Below are 19,994 nucleotides of genomic sequence, written 5' to 3'. Positions count from 1 at the left end.
CTCTTTTCTTCCTCCTGTCCATAGCCAAGATAAGGAAAGACATTAAAAACCAAGGGCATGATTCAAACAAATGAAAGCACTTTTAATTCCCATTGATTTCAACATACTATCAATTGGCTTAAAATCGCCCACTGAATTACGGGAATTCAAATGTGCTTAATTTTTGGTTGCATTGAGTCCTATCTGCCAAGTTCACTGCATTTCTTTTATTAGACTGCTAACATACCGTTTTTATAACAACCTTAAAAAGAAATTCCACAATATTGCCATTTTCCTAGCATTAAACAGGTGCATCATTAAAAAGTACTTCATTATTCAGCTGTCTTCATAGTCTTTCATTTCTCTAACTAAGAACTGGTGGTTATGGGCTGGCAGGCAACAAGTTCATTGTTTATTATGACAATTGGAATTGCCTTGTTCTGTTCCTGTAAGAAACTCATTGTTACAATGTAAACAGTTCAGGTCAAGGACTATTATGATCTATTAAAATAAGAGGAAGAAATAACAGTGGCTTTGAAATCTTTCACCTTTAAGGAACACTGAACACTGACTGCCAAATAAGCCATGAATGTCAGACACAGATGCATTGCACGTGGCAGAGGATCCTATAGCGCAATCAGCTTATTTAGAGTAGTGGCCATGCTTTCTCTGTAGCTTCACATGAATGTATTTTATTGCATACCCAGCACTCCTTCTGCAACTGTACTTCAGAAAAGCTTGTCTGTCATTATTATTCCCCCACTGAGGGACACCTGACAAGCCTTTAAGGAATCTTAAATCATAGATTGATTGATTGATTGATTGATTGATTGAATGTGTGTGCGTGCACACGTAGGGGTAAATATATTACCACGGCAAATAGTTCATGTAATGCTGGCTTCCAATACTGTATCATCCAAAGTGGCATCCACAAACAATCTCACTCACCAAGGGGGAAAGCCCCTGGTCTTCTTGCAAAGTCCTTCAGCAGTTCCCAAGTACAGTTTGAAGAACAGAATGAATAGCAGGATTTTCCACCTCTGTACACTTACCAGAGGGACTGAGAAAGGAAGAGTTTCCTCCCAATACATGCAGCAGTTTGGAGAAGATAAGCAACATCAGGGAGAAAAAAGAAAGGGCAGTAGACAAATGGTGTTTGAAGGTGGGGAAGAGGACTATGCTGGACTGCATTAAGGTGCCTCTTCTCATTCTATGAACAAGTAAACAAAACTATCTGGATCCAATAGATATCCATGAATGGAAATTTGTTAGTACAAACCTACTTGTGAATTCCCCTCCACAGTACATGCTGAGATATTTTAACTCAAAATCCTGATCGAAGTTTTACAGAATAAGTCCTGCTGAACACAATGGATTTTCAAGAATTGTGTTTAGAACCAGGATGGAAAACAACACATCAGATTATAGTAGTATGATATAGTTCAAAGCAACGGGCATGGACGAGGAAGAACCCATAGTTGTTTAAAAAAGGATGGTAATGTATTTCATTGCTGAGTTGCTGAAAAAAATTACCATACATCAAGGACCAGCCTGTGAAATAGTGATGATTTATTCATTACTTATTATCATCTATTTTTACAACCATGTCTCGCTTTTAATTACTGGTTAACTTCATATGCTGTAATTATATAAATGTCTTGTTTTATTTCTTTGCATTCAAACTTCCTTAACATAGTAATTACTTGATTTTAAAATTCTATGAAATTCTGATTAAGCATAGTGTTCAAATAAAAGATGAATTTTCAGTTATTTGCTCAAATTATTTTTCCTTTAGGCTGAATTGTAGTATTGAATTTTCTGTTTGACAATTACATTAAAACAAAGATAAACAATTAAAAGAAAAATATTTTCAATTTTGGTGTGATGATCAGGGGTTCCACCAATTCTGCTCTTTGTGAAATAACAAGAGGACAATAGAATTTAGACTGACAACCTAGTCTGATGTATATTAATTAGGCTGCAATCATTGTATAAACACTTGAACTCAATAGAACTTACTTCTAGTAAACACGTGTTACATTATTGGAAACAATACATAGGTTTTGCAAAAGTACAAGATATTCTATAAAAATAAAAATAATGGCTTCATGAAGTCTAACATCTTCACTTCATGTTAACTATATTTAAAAATGTTTCTTTGAATGTATAAATAATGTGTTTTAACTGTCTTGTTCAATGCTGACCAAGATGAGAACAGAAGAACTCCAACAGTATCAGTGAGTCAGTGACAAGAGAAAAACAACAACACTGCCATAAGATGCAGCCCACCTGCTTTTTCCACCAACTGCTGCTGTTTCATCAGCAAACTGACATGAAGTGCAGCCAGACTGGGACTGCTTAGAAGCTAAAACTAAACACCTTCCAGGTGGAGCTCACTAAAACTGATCTGGCTGTGGGAGGCAACTTGTGGGCTGATCCTGTTGAGGAAACAGCAAAAGGAGTTAATCCTTTACGGAGTCATTTGGGAGATATCATGGGGACAGGGCACACCCCCTATTCTCCACAAGCTGGTGGATGGTTTACTAGAGTAGCTCATAGTGGGACTCGGAGAACTATATAGTGCTTCATTCAATGATAGTGCAAGTGAACATACTTCAGTTCTTTCTGGTGAGTGGCAGGGTTGAACTTATGTGAGACATAAATTAAGATATTCACAAAATATTTAAGGTGAATTATAAACTGCAGTTGTGTGCTATAGGCAGTGCTTTTTTCTGGGGCGATGCAGACCCCTAAACATTTTGTGAATCTAAGTTTGGTCTCATTGAGGGACAGTATTTAAACATCTTAAAAAGTAGAGACATCACCTTGCCAACAAAGGTCTGTATAGTAAAAGCTATGGTTTTCCCAGTAGTGATGTATGGAAGTGAGAGCTGGACCATAAAGAAGGCTGATCGCCGAAGAATGGGTGCTTTTGAATTATGGTGCTAGAGGAGACTCTTGAGAGTCCCATGGACTGCAAGAAGATCAAACCTATCCATTCTTAAGGAAATCAGCCCTGAGTGCTCACTGGAAGGACAGATCGTGAAGCTGAGGCTCCAATACTCTGGCCACCTCATGAGAAGAGAAGACTCCCTGGAAAAGACCCTGATGTTGGGAAAGATGGAGGACACAAGAAGAAGGGGACGACAGAGGACGAGATGGTTGGATGGTGTTCTTGAAGCTACCAGCATGAGTTTGACCAAACTGCGGGAGGCAGTGGAGGACAGAAGTGCCTGGCGTGCTCTGGTGCATGGGGTCACGAAGAGTCGGACACAACTAAACGACTAAACGACAACATTTCAACATGAGTAGGAAAATGAGTGTACCCATAAACATTTTTTTTAGAAAAAAAGCATTGACTATAGGTATAGTACACTTTTGAAGGTTTAAATGTTTTTACTAGCTTAAAAGTTTATTACACTATTTAAATGTTTATTACACTATTTATTATTTTGGTTATTAAAACTGTGCACCGACCCCTCTCGCTCTCCAGGCTTCAGGTTCCTTTCAACCTGCTCTTTGGGGCTGGCGGGGGGAAGCCCACCACCAGCCCCAAAGAGCAGGTCAGGGAGCAGTGGAAAGGCTGCTGCCATAGTCGCGCGTCACCTCTCCAGCTGGGAGAGGGTCGCAGGGCTATGGCTTCTTTAGCCCCGCGCGCGCTCTCCCGGCTGGAGAGGTGACACGCAGCTATAGAGGCTCCTGCCATAGCCGCGCGTCACCTCTCCAGCCGGGAGAGGGTCGCGGGGCTATGGCGTCTTCGCTCCATAGGACGCACACACATTTCCCCTTCATTTTTGAAGGGGAAAAAGTGTGTCCTATAGAGCAAAAAATACGGTATGTCAACCAGGTTTATTGATACCTGAACCCAAATGTCTTTTAAACATCTCCAGGTAGGACTATGAAAGTCACTGCTTCGCAGGGTAGACAACATTAAGCTAGATGGACCAGTAGTGAGACTTAGCATAAGGCAGCTTCCTATGTTCCTATGACTGCAGACTGACCTGGCATAAATTACTGAGACCTAAATTGATGAACTGCCCTACTGTGTCCCAGCTGTATCTATCTGGCTATCTGGTGTAACACCAGTCTAGACCAGAAGGGCGAGGAGGATCAATAAGAGTTGCTGGGCAAAAAACCCTCGTGATCCCTTCCAACTCTATGATTCGATTCAATTTGATTCTCTCTCTCTCTAATATGATGAATTCCTCTCGGGGTGAATTCTTCTCCCAATAGAGATTAAGCATGCTCAGTGTTGACAGAATGCAGAATCTGTCCTGGGCTGCTCTGAGGAATTCCCCATTCCTGAAGGCAGCCTTCCCAAGCTGCTTCCCTGACTGTTGTGCCTGCTAGCTGCAACTGATAGGAGTTGAAGTCCAACAACATCTGGAGGACACCAGCTTGAGGAAGGCTGCTTCCTTTGGGTTTTTTCCTACAGATTTTACAGAATCACTGTGTTTTAATTGAGGGTGCTAGCTGTGGTGCTGCCACAATACTACCTTTTCTCTTCCATAAGAAAACAAGAGTGAGAGTAGGACGCAGTCAATAATCTGCAATATGCTTGCATTAGCAAATTAGGAATTAGGGTGGATATTTATAGGTGGCTAAGATTTTCTGCACACTGTCAGGAAGAAAGCAATTTAAATCATATGCATACATAGTAAAGTACATATTAAAGCTCAATTCATAAATTCCACGTCCTGTGATCTGAGCAAGGGGAGACAATGAATTACGAACACATGCAACATACCTCAAATTCAAAAACAGGGATTCAGCCAACTGTATCCCATAGTTACTTCCAAATCAAGGGTCATGGAAATTCTACATTCAACTCCAAAATACATCAAGCAAAGAGATTCAAGTTCCAAAACTAAATGTGTGCTTAAGATTCTAGGCTTAGAATACAAACCTGTGCATAGGTCCTACTTATTTGGCAGTACCACTGAACTCACCAACATCTACTTCTGAAAGCACATACTGAGAACTGCACTTTTAGCATGTCAGCTAAGCTCACCCTTAATGTCTGGGATAAAGGTGAGCTCAAGATGGAAGCCGCCCAGAGTGGCTGGGGAGGCCCAGCCAGATGGGCGGGGTATAAATAATAAATTATTATTATTATTATTATAAGATTACAAAACCTTATTTTGTTTCTATGTAGCTGCTTTTCAGTTATGATCTAATTCCACCTATGCCCACAACATAGAATTAATTAAACTTCAAACCTGTTGTCTTCCAAATAAAGACATCTGAGTCAAACTAAATTTAAGCAATTAACATAAAGACATGAGTGAACAGTGCTATGTATAACAAAGCATTATATTGCTCCAAATGATACTGACCTTCATCTAAACACTACATCACCATTTATGTTGTCTATTATGGCATTTACCTTGTGACATCAACCTTCTATTATTTTAATACTATACCATTAGATGAAATAGTGCTGTTGCTATCATGGACAAGTGAAACAGCAACATAAAGCTAATGTTGAAACAACTCCTACTAGGCAAGTAAGAAATACAGGACCTCAAACTGGTAACTAGGTGTTACACCCATGGGTGATTAGTGTTATCATGATGCTCTATTATTTAGAAATAAATTCAGCAATATAGGTTACTAACTCCCATGATGTACCTGCAGTAATTTACAAACAGGTTCAATATACAGTGGTACCTCAGGATGCGAATGGGATCCGTTCCGGAGCCCCATTCGCATCCTGAATAGAACGTAAGATGTGACAGCATATCTGCGGGTTGCGTTTTGCCGCTCCCGCGCATGACATCATTTTGACCGTCTACACATGAACAAGCGCCGAAACCCGGAAGTAACGTGCTCTGTTACTTCCAGGTCGCCGCGGAGCGCAACCCGAAAATACTTATCCTGAAGCATATTTATCCCCAGGTATGACTGTATAAAGGTTTTCCCCCATTACAACTACAAGCAAAGTTCATTAAGAAAGAGACAAGCAAAGGCAGATTGATCTCTGGATTATTTGCATTGCAGAGGCATGTTTTCTGGTTCCCAATTATTTAACAACTACAACACACACACAACCCCCCCAAAATAATTGTCAATGAGACTATTAGAATTTCCTGATCTGTGGTAACTCAGGTGCATATTTGTACTTATACATGCAAGTTCCTCTAGTTCACAGTTCATTGGGTTTAGTACGTAATTGGCCCCATCATCCAGCTGGGTCCCATTGGTGAACCTCAGCATTCCTTCAAAAAACAAAATAGATCTCACCACCCTGAAGTCTATCCATGCCTGCATTAAACAAAAATAGAAGCTTGTGAAGATGAGACTTGTGCCTCATTATTTCAAGTTGACATAATATTTTAATCTACAAAAATAGAATCAGTCTATTAAAAGTTCTAGACTAGAATTACACTGAAAAGAGATTTAAAACTTAACTCAATTTTTTATTATTATTGACAAGAACAATGACTTTAGAATATGGAAGGCATGTTGAGATGGCTACCTACCAAAGTTGGGTGAGAAAAGCAACTAGAGCATTTGAATTAATAATCATTGAAGGAACAGGGAAGATGTACTGATAATCATATTGCTTTGTCCATCTCCTTTTAGTTTTTCACTGTTCTAAGATCCCCATTTAGCACTCTTCACCAGCACTTTCTCCTGAAACAAAACTAGATACTATAGGCAACATATTTCGAGCCATCTGCATCACTAATGAACATTTTATAAGGGTCAACCTTCCCATCTTAAAGTGCTTTGTTAAAAGCCAAACATTGATGTAAGCATTACAGCAGACACATATAGAAGCACTAGCCTAGTAGCCATAGGAAGCCAGGGATTCCGTGGAAGGCAAGTGTACAGAATTACCTGGTCATCCTGTGATCAGCTGTTTAAAAGTTCACTTGACCTGATAGCATTTAATAATGTATTGTGACTATTGAGGAAATACTGTTTTGAGAAGTTCTTTTCTCAGGATTGATGTACATTTTTGGTACATGTCAGACAGTGAGAAGGTTTCATGGAAGGACCCCATCCCTCCTCCAGCAGCCCACTTTGTCTCTGTACCACCTGAAGAATGGAAGTCTACTCTTACAATCTGAAGCAGACTTGCAGATCACTCGGCCCTCCTCCGCTAGTCCACTTGTTATAAGGCTTTTTATTTGCCTTGCTAAGAGGCTTAACCTCCTCAAGGGCCAGCATGGAAAAGCAGGCTGCTAATTTCTTAGCAAACCAGTAAGAAAAGGGACTGCAGTCTAGTAATTATTCCGAGCTTATTTACTAGGCTGCAGTATAGTACCTTTCAACAATGCACATGACATTACACATGATGATACTTTAAGACTATTAACAATGCACATGACAATACTTCAAATCCAGTGGCAGCCTACACGAGAATAGTAAAATTATAAGTGGCTTATAACTAGCAACTAAGATTGATATCAAGAAGTTTTTACCACTTAATGCCCTAATTCTAAGTATCTGCATATTTGCCTGCAATAATGAATGTTTTGCAATTATATGCTTACTTGGTCATAGCAGCAGCTACACGCAATCCTAACAACTTATTTCTCACCACTCAAGTTCCTGTGTCAAGCCATCAGTTTTACAAAGAAGGGCCAATGCCCCTGTGCTCAAAAGCCCAAGAGTAACCCATGCATTCTAAGATTAGATATTTTCAGCCAAGCATTTGCAGCAGCAGAAGTGTGAAGTCAGAAACTTTTTCTTCCTGGGTGTGGTAGTCATGGGTTATGCTGCTAGCGAGCAACTGCTACCACAGTACAGGCAGCACCAGTGGCATAGTGTGCATGGAATTCTGTGTGCAACTGCAACCAGACATGACCAATGCAAGCTGGTGTCCACTGGGGTAGGTTGAACAGTGGGAAGGGAAGTTAACAGCAGGCAGAGCCAGGGCTAACAATAGGCAGGGCTGGTGGTAGGCAAAGCACTGCAAATTTGCACTTGTACATGTACTCCAATGACTGCAAGTCTAAATGAACACAGTGGAGTTTATTTTGTTTATTTATTTGTTTATTTTATTTTGTTTATTAATTTGTTTATTAATTTGTTTATTTATTTGTTTATTTATGTTTGTTTAGTTTATTATATGTTTGTGTTAGAAATCACATTATAATAAATAATTACATATAGTGCTACCATATCATTCATATAGAGAAGTCAGAAAATATTACCTTCAGAAACGAATTTATTTTACCACACCAAGTCCAATCCAATGCGTGTTTACTTGTGCCATCCAATAATGCTTATGGTTCCCATGCCACTACTCTCTCCACCATCTGCCCCCAAAAGTGGGTATCTGCAACTGGTTGATAGTTTTTCCAGTCCAAGGTGTCCAAGACTAGTTTCTTTAAGAGTGATTGCATCATTACAGGAACCACTGCCTTATGCAATGAAACATTCACCACACTCTGAACCCAACCAGTCAACACCCGCTCCCCGCTAGATTTAATATGCCTTGAAGGCACATGGTCAGATGTGATAGCCGCCAGCCCCTTAGCCACATCAGCTGACCGCATGAAATGAAAATAATCCCACAACATGCGGGATAGACTTTGGTGTTTGTCTTTTTTTTCTGGAGGGTTATGGGGGTATATATACCCAGGCAGTAGTGATGCAGACTCCAAGGAGCTAGACATAACATGGGGGGAAAGGTTAAAGAAGAGTGCCTCTGGCTCTGGGTTGCAAGAGTGGCAGAGTACTGTCCTCTTTGCCCTTATAGGCCAACCACTCAGTGGGCACTTGGAAAGGGGTTGCTAAATACCAAATGGCAAAGTTTTCTGTGTGCATGATCACATATTATCTCATATTGTATCCTCTGCTTGACGTAACAAACAGGATGACAATGTGGTTCTAATGCAAAGGCCTGGAGAGCAAATAACAAGGTGTCACCCAGCTTGTTTTCACAGTCAGCTCTTAAAATCTATAATAGATGTATGACTCAGTTATGGTGTTTCACAATTGTGCTTGTCTATGCAGCTATAAATCACATAATGAGAAAGGCCTATAGTGTTTGAACTTTTCGCTTATACTTTATAAATATACTAGAATTTTCTTTAGTCTGCATAATTGTACGGTAATTGTTTTATTTAAAGTCAGTGTTAGACACAATTGTCTATCTCTGTGGATATATAAACATCAGAACTACTACTTAGATAAGTTCCTCAAAATAGGAAAAAATATGCTCTCCAAAATATATTTGCACTAGGCAGGATAAAATAAAATTTTGTGACAACAAGCTACAGCTGATGGTGCAAAAATACTGAGAAACTCCCATATTCTGCATTAGGAAAAATGTGTTATTTAAATACATTGTGCCAGTTCAAATTTGCACAAGTTTAGATGGTAAGCATAAATTAATGCTTGGATGGCTGGGAAATCAAGAATGGATGGCTGGGAAACCAATAACCATAAGCATAGAGCCAAGGCAGTGGTGGACCTCAGCATCTCAAATTTCAGCGGCGCCCTGTGAGATGCCAAAAGCCAGCCCTGCCCCCGCCCTCCTGTCTCTCACCTTTCATTGGAGTAAAAGTGGTGGTGACTATTCCAGCACCCCAGAACAGAAGCTCCATGCCGGATGCAATTGCACCAGTCATGCTCCCCTACAGCTGCCTCTGGGTGAGGTATACACTTGGAAGTAAGGAGGAAATTGTATGTATCACCTGGAAACTATATAGTACCCTTTCTTTGACTATTACACACCCTGTCTAGAGCACTTCTAGCATCCAAACATCTATCCAAAAAACTGGATCCTGGTGTTGTGAAACCTAGTACATAGCAGTGCTTAAAGTTCTGATCAGTTGACTGTGGGGTCTGCTAAGCACTGTGACCATGGTTTTGTAAACTCCAACTATCAGCAAATTGTCAGGGCTTGCAAAACTCCAAGCATGGGCCTTCACGTATCCTCACTGTGCCTTTATCTACATATTTTGATTTCAGTGTCATTGTGGCATCAGTTGATTGCAGAAATAGTGAGGGAGGTAACAACACAGCCTGCTGGCAAAATCCAATTTCCTACCCATTATAGTGGGTGATACTTAGTAAGTCAGTAGACATACTGAAGTCAACAGACTAACGTCAATGGAGCCATTGAGAGTATGACTAATGTTGAATATAACCCAATAGCTTTAGTTATTTAAAACTAGCCATTTCTGACTTTTGTAGTTTTTTACCAACTTAATTTTATGACTGATATAGGCAGGACTGTGTGCATGTAATTGCTTTGATTTATTCATCATAGTTTGTCCTACCCCAAGCAAGACTGCAAAGATGCAGTTTGCATATATAAATTCTAGTAGAGATAAAACAATCATTGTTATTGGTACCCATATCTATTAATATGGTGTGAATGATAGCAATAGAATGATAGAACTATTCAGCTTTATCTAATAAAGTTATTTAAACAATTTATAGCTTATTTTAAAAAGTAGAGTCTGGCTCCTTTCAAGAAATGTAGACAGTCAGCAATTCTCCTATTCCCAGAAATAATATGTCCTAATTTTAGTTCTATTATGTCATTAATCTGAACATCAAAAATGTGTAGGCTGTGGACCATGTGATAAGCAGACTGGTGTTTCTAAATGACTTGTGCTTTTGCTTCTTTCAACTTTTAAGCTCAGAAAATCTAGAAGATGATGAAGAAGAAGAAGAGGAGGAGGAGGAGGAGGAGGAGGAGGAGGAGGAGTTTGGATTTGATATCCTGCTTTATCACTACCCTAAGGAGTCTCAAAGTGGCTAACATTCTCCTTTCCCTTCCACCCCCACAACAAACACTCAGTGAGGTGAATGACTTCAAAGAAGTGGGACTAGCCCAAGGTCACCTAGCAGTGGAGTGCATGCGGAGGAGCGGAAACGCGAAACCCGGTTCACCAGATTACGAGACTACCGCTCTTAACCACTACACCACACTGGCTCTCCAATCTAGACCAAATCATTATGCAGTTTGACAGTGATCTCTTCTGATGATGGTTTTCATCAACCAAATCAGTCCCAGCACATGCTGCTGTATTAGCAATAATCTGGTGGCCTGGAAAACTAGAGGACCAAAGTTATAATAACATGATTAATGGCCAGCCCATCAGCCTTAGAAAAGACTGGGTCATCAAATGTTGTATTTCTTATAATACAGATGTGAATGCCCATATCTCATAGATAACCTTTTGATTCAAAAGAGCAAACTACAACAAGAGAGCAGTGAGCTCCAAGATCCTTATTGTTGTTGTTCAGTTGTTTAGTCGTGTCCAACTCTTCATGACCCCATGGACCAGAGCACACCAGGCACTCCTGTCTTCCACTGCCTCCCGCAGTTTGGTCAAACTCATGTTAGTAGCTTCGAGAACACTGTCCAACCAACTTGTCCTCTGTCATCTCCTTCTCCTTGTGCCCTCAATCTTTCCTCACACACCACATAAGTATCCCACAGCTATACAAATTCTGGAGCTGACAATCAATGGGAACAAATTTTTTGGTGGTAGGAGGAGAAAACCAAAGCAGGTGAAAGATGTCCACCCTCTCCTGCCCCGGCTGCAGTAAGCTGGCAAAGGCATAGGAAACGGTTCTAACTCCACTATGGAATATTCTCGAACACATGCATTGCTTTGCGATCCTCCCCTCCCACTATAGACCGTGCTACAAATATTAGCAAAACAAATGCCTAGTAGACAAATATCAATCTTATATTTGAGAATGATGAATATTTGTGTTTCATTAATCAAAACTGACTAGAAGTTGTGAACTTTGCCAATGTGGATAGCATACCACTTGTAAGTTAGAGTGGTGAGTTCAGGGCGGGAAACTTTGTAACTATAAGAAATGTTGGTATTGGTGATCCCCTTTTCCTGGAAATTTGCTGAGTGTGTTTATTTGTTTTTTAATTTTAAGTTGCACAGGCTTCCATTGCAGGCATTTCAGGTACAAGATATTCCATTCAAGGTAGAACTAGGAAATCTATTTGGTACTCTCCAGTGTTATGAACTTTTTAAAAAATTGGAGGGGGAAATTTCTATAAAAAAGCATGGGGGGTATAATGGTTCTAGGGGTTGCTCGTGCGTAAGCCTTATCTCCCCGGCTGGGTGCAAACACCTAGCTGGATTGCCTAAGTGAACCTTTTCTGTCCGGACAGCCACTTACCTGTGGCTGACTCAATCGCTGGCAGAATCCGTCAGTGGGCGTTTCTTAAACTTCTTCCAGCAAAGAAGCTCTTTGACGCCTAGTCTCCTCCTACTCTCTCTGCGCAGAAGCCTTCTGCGCAAGGAGGGCGTGGGCAACGGAGGACCCCTACTCTCCCCGCTGGTCCCAGGCAAGGAGTCATGGGACCACCTCGCCGCTTCCCCCATCTGCCCCCCTTCTCCACTTGTGCTACGCTGATTCTCTTCCCCATAAGATGGGCTGCTTCTCCTGATCCCTGGACGCTCTCTGGAATCCCTCTGGCTTTTGCTCTCTCCCTCCAGCACTGATGGCAGTTCCCTGACAGGGGGGATTGGTACTAAAATATCAGCAAGGAAACATAGGACTGATTGAATAAGTTCAGTCAAACATGCACAACTACTATCCAATGAAAGCACCAGTAAAACTGTGTTAGAATACTTATTAAACAAGTATTGATACTCAGAAGCTATTTTAGGACTGTAGTCCTACACATTAGGGACTAAGCCTCAATGAACAGAGCAGGACACACTTTCAAACAAACATGTATAGGGCAGTGCTGTAAGCAATTTAAAGATGACATATGTGTAATACTTCATGCTCACACTTTTCTGATTACCCCCAAGCTATATCTTTTAATCAAAATGAGTTGCAAGGCTGATACAGAGGTTGGGTGCCAGTGCTGCTTTTAAGTTCCTTTCATTTTACATAGATAGCAGTATTAGTCAAGTGCTCACTGTGCAAGGCATCTCCGTCTCCAGCTCTTATGCTGATAGAAATCCACTAGCACCACCCTGCACCTTTCATTCTGGAATGTACATATCTGAACAAAATGAAAGAGACAGATCAAAATAGAAAGTTCCTGTCCAACATGTACCAAAAATGTACATAAATCCTGAGAAAAGAACTTCTCAAAACAGTATTTCTTCAATAGTCACAATACATTATTAAATGCTATCAGGTCAAGTGAACTTTTAAACAGCTGATCAGAGGATGAACAGGAAATGTAAATAAAAACCGTATTTTACTGCATAGTTAACAAGTATGCATCTGCCTCACAATGATTAGGTGCAGCCTTAGGCGAATCATTATATATTAGCCTCAGCCAATATACAATGTGGAAATAGTAAGAGTGAATTTCCATACAGGGCTATTGTAAGCATTATCAAGGCATGTATGTGAAGCACTTTAGAGTACTCAAAGCACTACATAAATACTATCTGCTAATATTTTTTTTCCTACACCACTTCAGAGAATAATATGTTTGCATCTATCTCCACTGTCAGAGGCATTATGCCTCTGAATACCAGTTGCTGGGAACTGCAATGACTACTGTTGCTCTCATGTCCTGTTTGCTGGCTTCTCACAGGCATCTGGCTGATAATGTGAGAACAGGATGCAGGACAAGATGGGCCACTGACCTGATTCAGCAGTTTCCTCTTATGTCATCATTTCTGTTGGTGAAAAAGCATGCAAGCTTCCAAATTACATGGAAATGTCTAGTGCCGGCAACAGTAACCATGTTATTTGGTTGTCACGTATAGTTACCGAATTCATATACTGTACATAGTCCTCAGATTCATACATTACAGTTTGAAATGACATGAAAGCAAGGTATCTTATTGATCATTTCTTTTGCAGAATTTAATGACAAGAGCGCATCAATTGCTTTGCAACCAGGAACCCCAGATGCACTTATCAATTAAAAGAATTTAGGGGAGCAGGGTTGAGAAAACCCACTGCCCTGGACTCCACAAAGCTGGCCCAACTTAGGAATAGGCAATACTAATGGTCTCATAGTAAGAAGGAGCTTCATATGTTCAGTATGGTCTAAGCCAGTACCTTTAGGGTCATGGCACTGGTGAGCGACTTGAGTTATCATAAGGTATTCAATGTATTATTCAACAATACTTTTGACCCATTAACCACCAGCAGCTGGACCACTTAAGTATCCAGAAAAATACAACAGCAAAGAATTAGCAGCCTCAAGCACTTCTGTGTAACTTAAAAGCTTGCTGACACTTTTGTGGAAAACATAACAAGGTGGCAATCCTATGCACGCCTACCTGGGGAATAGTCCCACTGAACACAATGGGGCTTACTTCTGAGTCACTATATGGTACATAGGCCTGCAGTAAAAGAGTGTTTGCTTCTCAACCTGGAAGAACACAGCTAGCACACTTTATACCAAAAGCATAACACTAGCATTCAGTCAAGTTGCTGCTGCTATTATTTACTTAGTACAGGAAGTCATTTTTATTCCTCCCCCCCAATAAAAAGTCTCAAAGCAGCTTGACAAAAATAAAAACAAATAAAAACCAGACAACATGTAAAAACACAGAGAGGACAAAACACATGAAATGCTTTTCCGGCAACACATTTGTAAGGGCCCCAAGTCCTACCCACTCCACCAAAAGATGAGCAGCAACACAGGAGGCAACACTCACAAACCACAATTCTAATTACAGTACCCTAAAAAGTTTAAGCCATTCAGGCTGGCTGAGTCTAAACAGCAAGCAGTCCTGAAAAAACAAGATTTGAGTTCCTGTTTCATCACACACACCCCAAACCACCCTCAAAAAAAATAAAATAATTCGGGGTTGATCTTTTACACTGAGAAAGTCCAAGAACAATACTATCAACAACTCGCTTCGCTTTCCCTTTACGAGATATGCTGCAGGGTCACATGAGTGAAACTGAGGGAGATAAGGAAAGTGCCGAGCTGGTGGCCGCCTCTCTCTCGGCTCGGGGTAATAAAGCTGCCCCGGTGCTCGTCAGTTAACCCGGGGGGGGGGGAGGGAGACCCCGAGAAGGGATGGAGAAGGAAATCCAGGTGCGGACCTGCATCCGGAGGCCAACGCCTCCCGAAGGAGGCCTACCGGAGCAGCCGGGCATTCAGCTTCATCACACCGACGTCCTTATGAAACGACCCAAAGCCACCCTCGGCCGGCTTGCTGAGGGGCGGCAGCAGCACCCACAGGGGCCCGCGGGGGTAAAAAACAACAACTATCCAGGGACCCAACGGCCCTCGCCGCCGTGGAAACGGACCCCGAGGAGTCTCTCGCGGGCGGCCGGCCGCTGTCACGGAGGCAGGACCTCTCGAAGCGCCGCGTAGGGCGAGCGGCCTGCAGCCTCCGGGCCCCTTTTTCTTCTCCTCCGCCGCTGCCCGGTCCGTCTCGCCTGCGGCTCTCTTACCTCAGCTAACATCCTTGCTCGCGGTGGGAGCCTCCGGCTCTAGCCCCGCCGCATGGTGTTGCAGCTCGCAACGTCTGCCCCGGGGCCGCCGCCGCCGCCGCAGGGGGAACGGCGCCAGCCGGCTGCCACCCTCCTCAGCGGTGCCTCCGTAGCGCCAAGCCCACAGCAGCCGACGCCGCCTCCGCAGGTCGCTCAGGAGAGGCGGCCATCTTGAGGAGGCTGCGCGAGACGCCGCCGCCGACGCTGCTGCTGCTGCCGCTGCTGCTCTCGCCGGCGCGGCCGCCCATTGGGGCGGCGAGACACTGCTGGGCAGGCCTCTCTCTGGCCCGGCCGCCTTGCCGCCTCCCTCCTCCGCCCACAACCGCTTCCCCTCACGCAGGCACGGGCTGAGGGCGGGCTCGCTGCCTCCCTCTCGACTCGCCCCCCCCCCAAGCAACGCGGGTCTGGAGCGGCGGGACGTGAGGAAAGGGGCACGGAGCGGGACAGGCGAGTCAGTATGTGGCGAGACTTGAGGAGAGCTGGGCTCACGTTCACACAAGCTTGCTGAGGTCGTTGTGAGGAGTTCCTTGGAATTTGGACCGGTGGCAAAAAGTCAGTCATGCTTGGAGGCGGGAGAGAGAAATGGCTCTGGGACAAGTTGGAGACACGTGCCTCCTCTGGACGCGCTTTCTGTGGAGGATGGCCCACTGTGGGAATGCCAGTGGGGTCCAGCTTCTGCTTAGGAACGTGCTGCCCGTCCGAATTCCAAAGGAATCTGTTCCTTTCTTAATAATAATAATAATATTAATTTTTAATAATTATAATTTTTGTTTATACCCTAACCTCTCTGGCCAAAACCGGGCTCGGAGCGGCTAACATCAAATGTATAACGTAATAACATAAAATCAGACAATTAAAATACATATGATCACGCCTCCCCCAGACAGGGCCCTTTTCATCAGTTGCTGTCGTCTTCTTTGGTGATCACTCGTAGCCAAGTAAGATTGTATTCCATGAACATGATCTTAACAGTGAGTCCGTAAGTGACTGGATCCACACGTCCTTCCACAGTGGGGACATAGGTTTCCAGGTGGGAGTTGATCACGGTGAGGGTTTGCCAAGCGTGCCTTCCTCTTAGCACATTTCTCCCTTTCGTCCTGAGTTTGAGCGTCTTCAAAGCCCACAACACCTTTCGTAAAGGCTGTTCTCCAACTGGCGCGCTCGCAGGCCAGTGTTTCCCAGTTGTCGGTGTTTATACTACATTTTTTTACATTTGCCTTGAGAGAATCTATGAACCTCTCTTGTTGACCACCAGCATTACGCTTTCCATTCTTAAGTTGGGAATAGAGTAGTTGCTTAGGAAGACAATCGGGCATCCGCACAACATGACCAGCCCAACGAAGTTGATGTTGAAGAATCATTGCTTTGACACTGGTGATCTTCGCTTCTTCCAATACACAGGGTGTCATCTAGTGTTGGTTTTAAAACACAACCCTGACTATGTATGGAGAGGGAATGAATGAACACCTGACTGTAGCCTTGTTGATTTAGTGTGGGGTAGGGATGTCAGAGTAGAGTATGAGAGCTTTTGGACCAGAATATCAAGCAAGGTTCATGATGAGTCCAGAAGCCATCGGCTGGGCAGCATTAAGATATGATAACGCACAAGGCCAGAGTAGCAGGCAAATAGTGACTGCTGTTCATTGCTGCTCACTTGCTTTTGTTTTGTTTTGTACGGCATTTTGGTAAAAAGAGTTGAGGGGAGCGGAGTAGAGAGAGAAGCAGGCCGGAGCACTCTAGGTTAGGGAAATGAGTGGTCATCAAGTGGTCCAATTAGCAGTGGAAGCAAGAAGCTAACGTGCATAACAGACGCAATGATCAGACAAAGCAGTGGACACATCTGGAATAACTTGGAAACAAGACGAATGAACAGGCAGATAATAGGATGATGGTGTTTAGAGAGGACTTTCAGTGATTGTGCATTGAATGATGAAGTGTGAGATGGCTTGACCGCAGCTGGAGTAAAGATGCAACATTTCCAAATATGTTGAAGCTGTCAGGAAAATATGTCTCTCCCACACCACTTATTGTGATGGGGTGAGAGTTTGTGAGAAAATTGAGATATATTCAACAAGTACTATCTGTGACAAAGTGCTGCAGTGTGGAGTGGTCCCATTCAGGGCTCCCTATCAGCTAGCCATGCCCTTTCCAGGGTACTCCATTCCATCTCACTACCCCAAAGTTCACCGCCATCCTTTCCCCCCGAAATGTGCTCAGTTATCATGTAGCTGTTTTGGGTTTAAGACCTTTTGCACACGAAGCAGGGTGCTTTTTCACTGAGCTAGCCCCCCTTTAGGTGTACATAAGTCTGATTACTTACATAAAATAACACATGAATTTGTAGATGGTGTGACATATAGGCATGTATGCACTTGCCTCTTTGCAGAAATCATGCGGTTCTGACATGGTGCTATTAAAATAGTACTTAAAATAGTTACAAAACTAGAGTGGGTAAAGCACAGTATTCAAGATACTTCATTTCAGATATTGCATTACAATCTGACTTCCATCTTCCAACTGCTACCACAAATTAATATGGCAACTGAAAGTATATTCTAACTTCAGAGAACTATGGAGGGGGGAAAAACATTCCAATATCTCAATTTTCAAGGGATGTATTAAATTGTGATGAGGGAAAAGAAGATCAAATATGAATGTGATGTCCTGAAGATGAATGCCAACTTTCATTACAGTATTTGAAAGGTTGCATTATGATACCTGTCAGAACAGAAATCTAAGGTGACTGAAAAAGGGGAGAAGTAGAACTGATATTCAGAGTTGAAATGCTGAACTGTCCTTAAATGTATGTACAAAATCTCATTCTGGTATATCAGTTTTCAAGAGAGTTATTGAACTGCAAACAAGCAGAATACCAAACAGACAAGTTAAAGGCTTTGTATTGTTTGTGCAACAAAGTTTCTGAATTAAAGCAAAACAGGATTGTGAACATCAATGGTGGTCATGTTTAACAACAAATCCTTTGAGTGATACATATGTTGTGTGCAACATGTTCTGTGGAAGAATCAAGAAAAGAGTGTGAGGAATCCTTTGCCTTATCAACAGGGTGACCACTTATTAGGGATGGGGGAGAAATTTGATTTAATTTACATTTTAATGTGAACCTAACCTAAACTGTACTTCCCCCCAAAAAAAGTATAAAAACTGAAACACAGCCATCCTTCAGAAATTGTTCTTCTTATAATTTTCTGTGCAATTCTCCAACCATAAAATACATATAAAAGGTGTATTTGATTAATGTGTTCATAAAAGAAGCATGCATTAGTAAAAATAGCACCGAACAATGCATTTTGTTAGGTAAAATCCTTGGGAAAACTTTATTTATTTGGCACAGTTGCAAACAAATATATATAAATCATGAGTTGCATTTTAGATTGGAAAGGTAAGAAACTGAAATTGATTTGTCCATCCCCACCATGTGTGCTGTGCCAAAGAAAAGAGAGGAAATGCATGACTAAAAAGAGAGAACACAAATTACCATAAAATTTGCATGTGCTGATATGTATAGATGCAAATGTATAAGTAATTGCTAAAATTTAAAATGCAAATACCATTGTAGGGAATGCTGCTGTCCAAGAGCTAAACCAATTTAAAGGCCCTTGCTCTCCCTTCCTATGGTTCTTTATTTTTAATCAGGACTTGGATAGGACAGCTGGTCTCTGTGAAGTGGAATACATGGCCACCATATTCCTCAGTTGCCATGTTTGCACTTGGTGGTAGCCACTTTGGCTCTTATTTCTAACCTTGCACTTACATTGCTAAGAAAGCTCCCTGGCTGAGTAGTCCATTAATCCACCCGGTGCACCAGGTGGAGGAAGCAGTGTTCTTATGAAACTGTGAGGTCTAGCAAAATGTCCTCAAGGATAAATAGTGTTGTACATCGTTTCTGAAACAGCACCTGCCATTTCTGATGCATCAGCATTTGCCTAATCCACAGATCTTGGTATTTTTGTTCTCTTCCATTCTTTCCTTCTCTTACTTTCTGCTCACCTTCCTCCCTCCCCACCCTGTATTATATGTGTCGCCACTTTGCAGCTTAAAATGTATGCCTTCATCATCAGCTTCTTTCTGTGATCTCTCTTGAGAGTTTCAGAATTGCCATGGTTGTGGCTGTTTGTTTCTGCTGTTTTGTTCTCTTCATTCACACCTGGGTTAAAATATTAGATGTTAAGCCAAAACAGTTACCCAAGAAACAAGAAGCTCCTTTAAGACGTTAGCACTGAATTTTTTATTTTTTATTAGAGAATGTAAGGCCACACAAGCAAGCAATGAAGCGATGTTTTATGGGCAGCATTCTTTCCACCAAATTGAGCATGAATATCTGCATTCCTACACATCCAAAGTGACACTTGTTTGTCTTGGTGAAATTACGTTTACCCTGCTTGTCTGTCACAAGCTCAGAGCAGACATCCAAGGTGTCTTCAGTTTTCAGATAAATCCAAGGTTTTACTGCCACCAGAGGAGACACAGAACAGGGTTTCTGACAGTTTACATGGGAGTTTGAATAGACAATTATGGAAGGGGAGTCCTTGAAGTTGGGGGACGGACGGACTGCAGCCCTCTTGATGTTGCTGAACACCAACTCCTATCAGACCCAGCCAGTGGCCAATAGTCAGCGCAGTGGGAGT

The 19,994-nt window shown here is 42.2% G+C and overlaps 2 protein-coding genes across 3 annotated transcripts in view; one reads left to right on the top strand and one right to left on the bottom strand.

The window, feature by feature from the left end:
• The window catches only part of SNX13 (sorting nexin 13), a 68,750-nt gene extending 53,270 nt beyond the window's left edge, over positions 1 to 15,480 (bottom strand). Inside the window, exon 1 of the mRNA XM_082193903.1 lies at positions 15,310 to 15,480. Coding sequence (XP_082050029.1) covers positions 15,310 to 15,321 — 12 coding nt within the window. The 5' untranslated portion in view covers positions 15,322 to 15,480. The remainder of the gene's footprint in view (positions 1 to 15,309) is intronic.
• A 191-nt stretch (positions 15,481 to 15,671) lies between these two features.
• Positions 15,672 to 19,994, top strand: part of HDAC9 (histone deacetylase 9) — a 484,232-nt gene continuing 479,909 nt past the window's right edge. For both annotated transcript variants that reach the window (XM_082193889.1, XM_082193888.1), the window contains exon 1: positions 15,672 to 15,795. The gene's annotated coding sequence lies outside the window, so the exon portion shown is untranslated. The remainder of the gene's footprint in view (positions 15,796 to 19,994) is intronic.

The sequence above is a fragment of the Podarcis vaucheri genome (assembly GCF_965113315.1).
Source record: "Podarcis vaucheri genome assembly, chromosome: 12".
NCBI classification, from domain to species: Eukaryota; Metazoa; Chordata; class Lepidosauria; order Squamata; family Lacertidae; genus Podarcis; species Podarcis vaucheri.
Note: the sequence above shows the minus strand (reverse complement) of the source record. Positions and strands in the feature narration are given on the sequence as shown.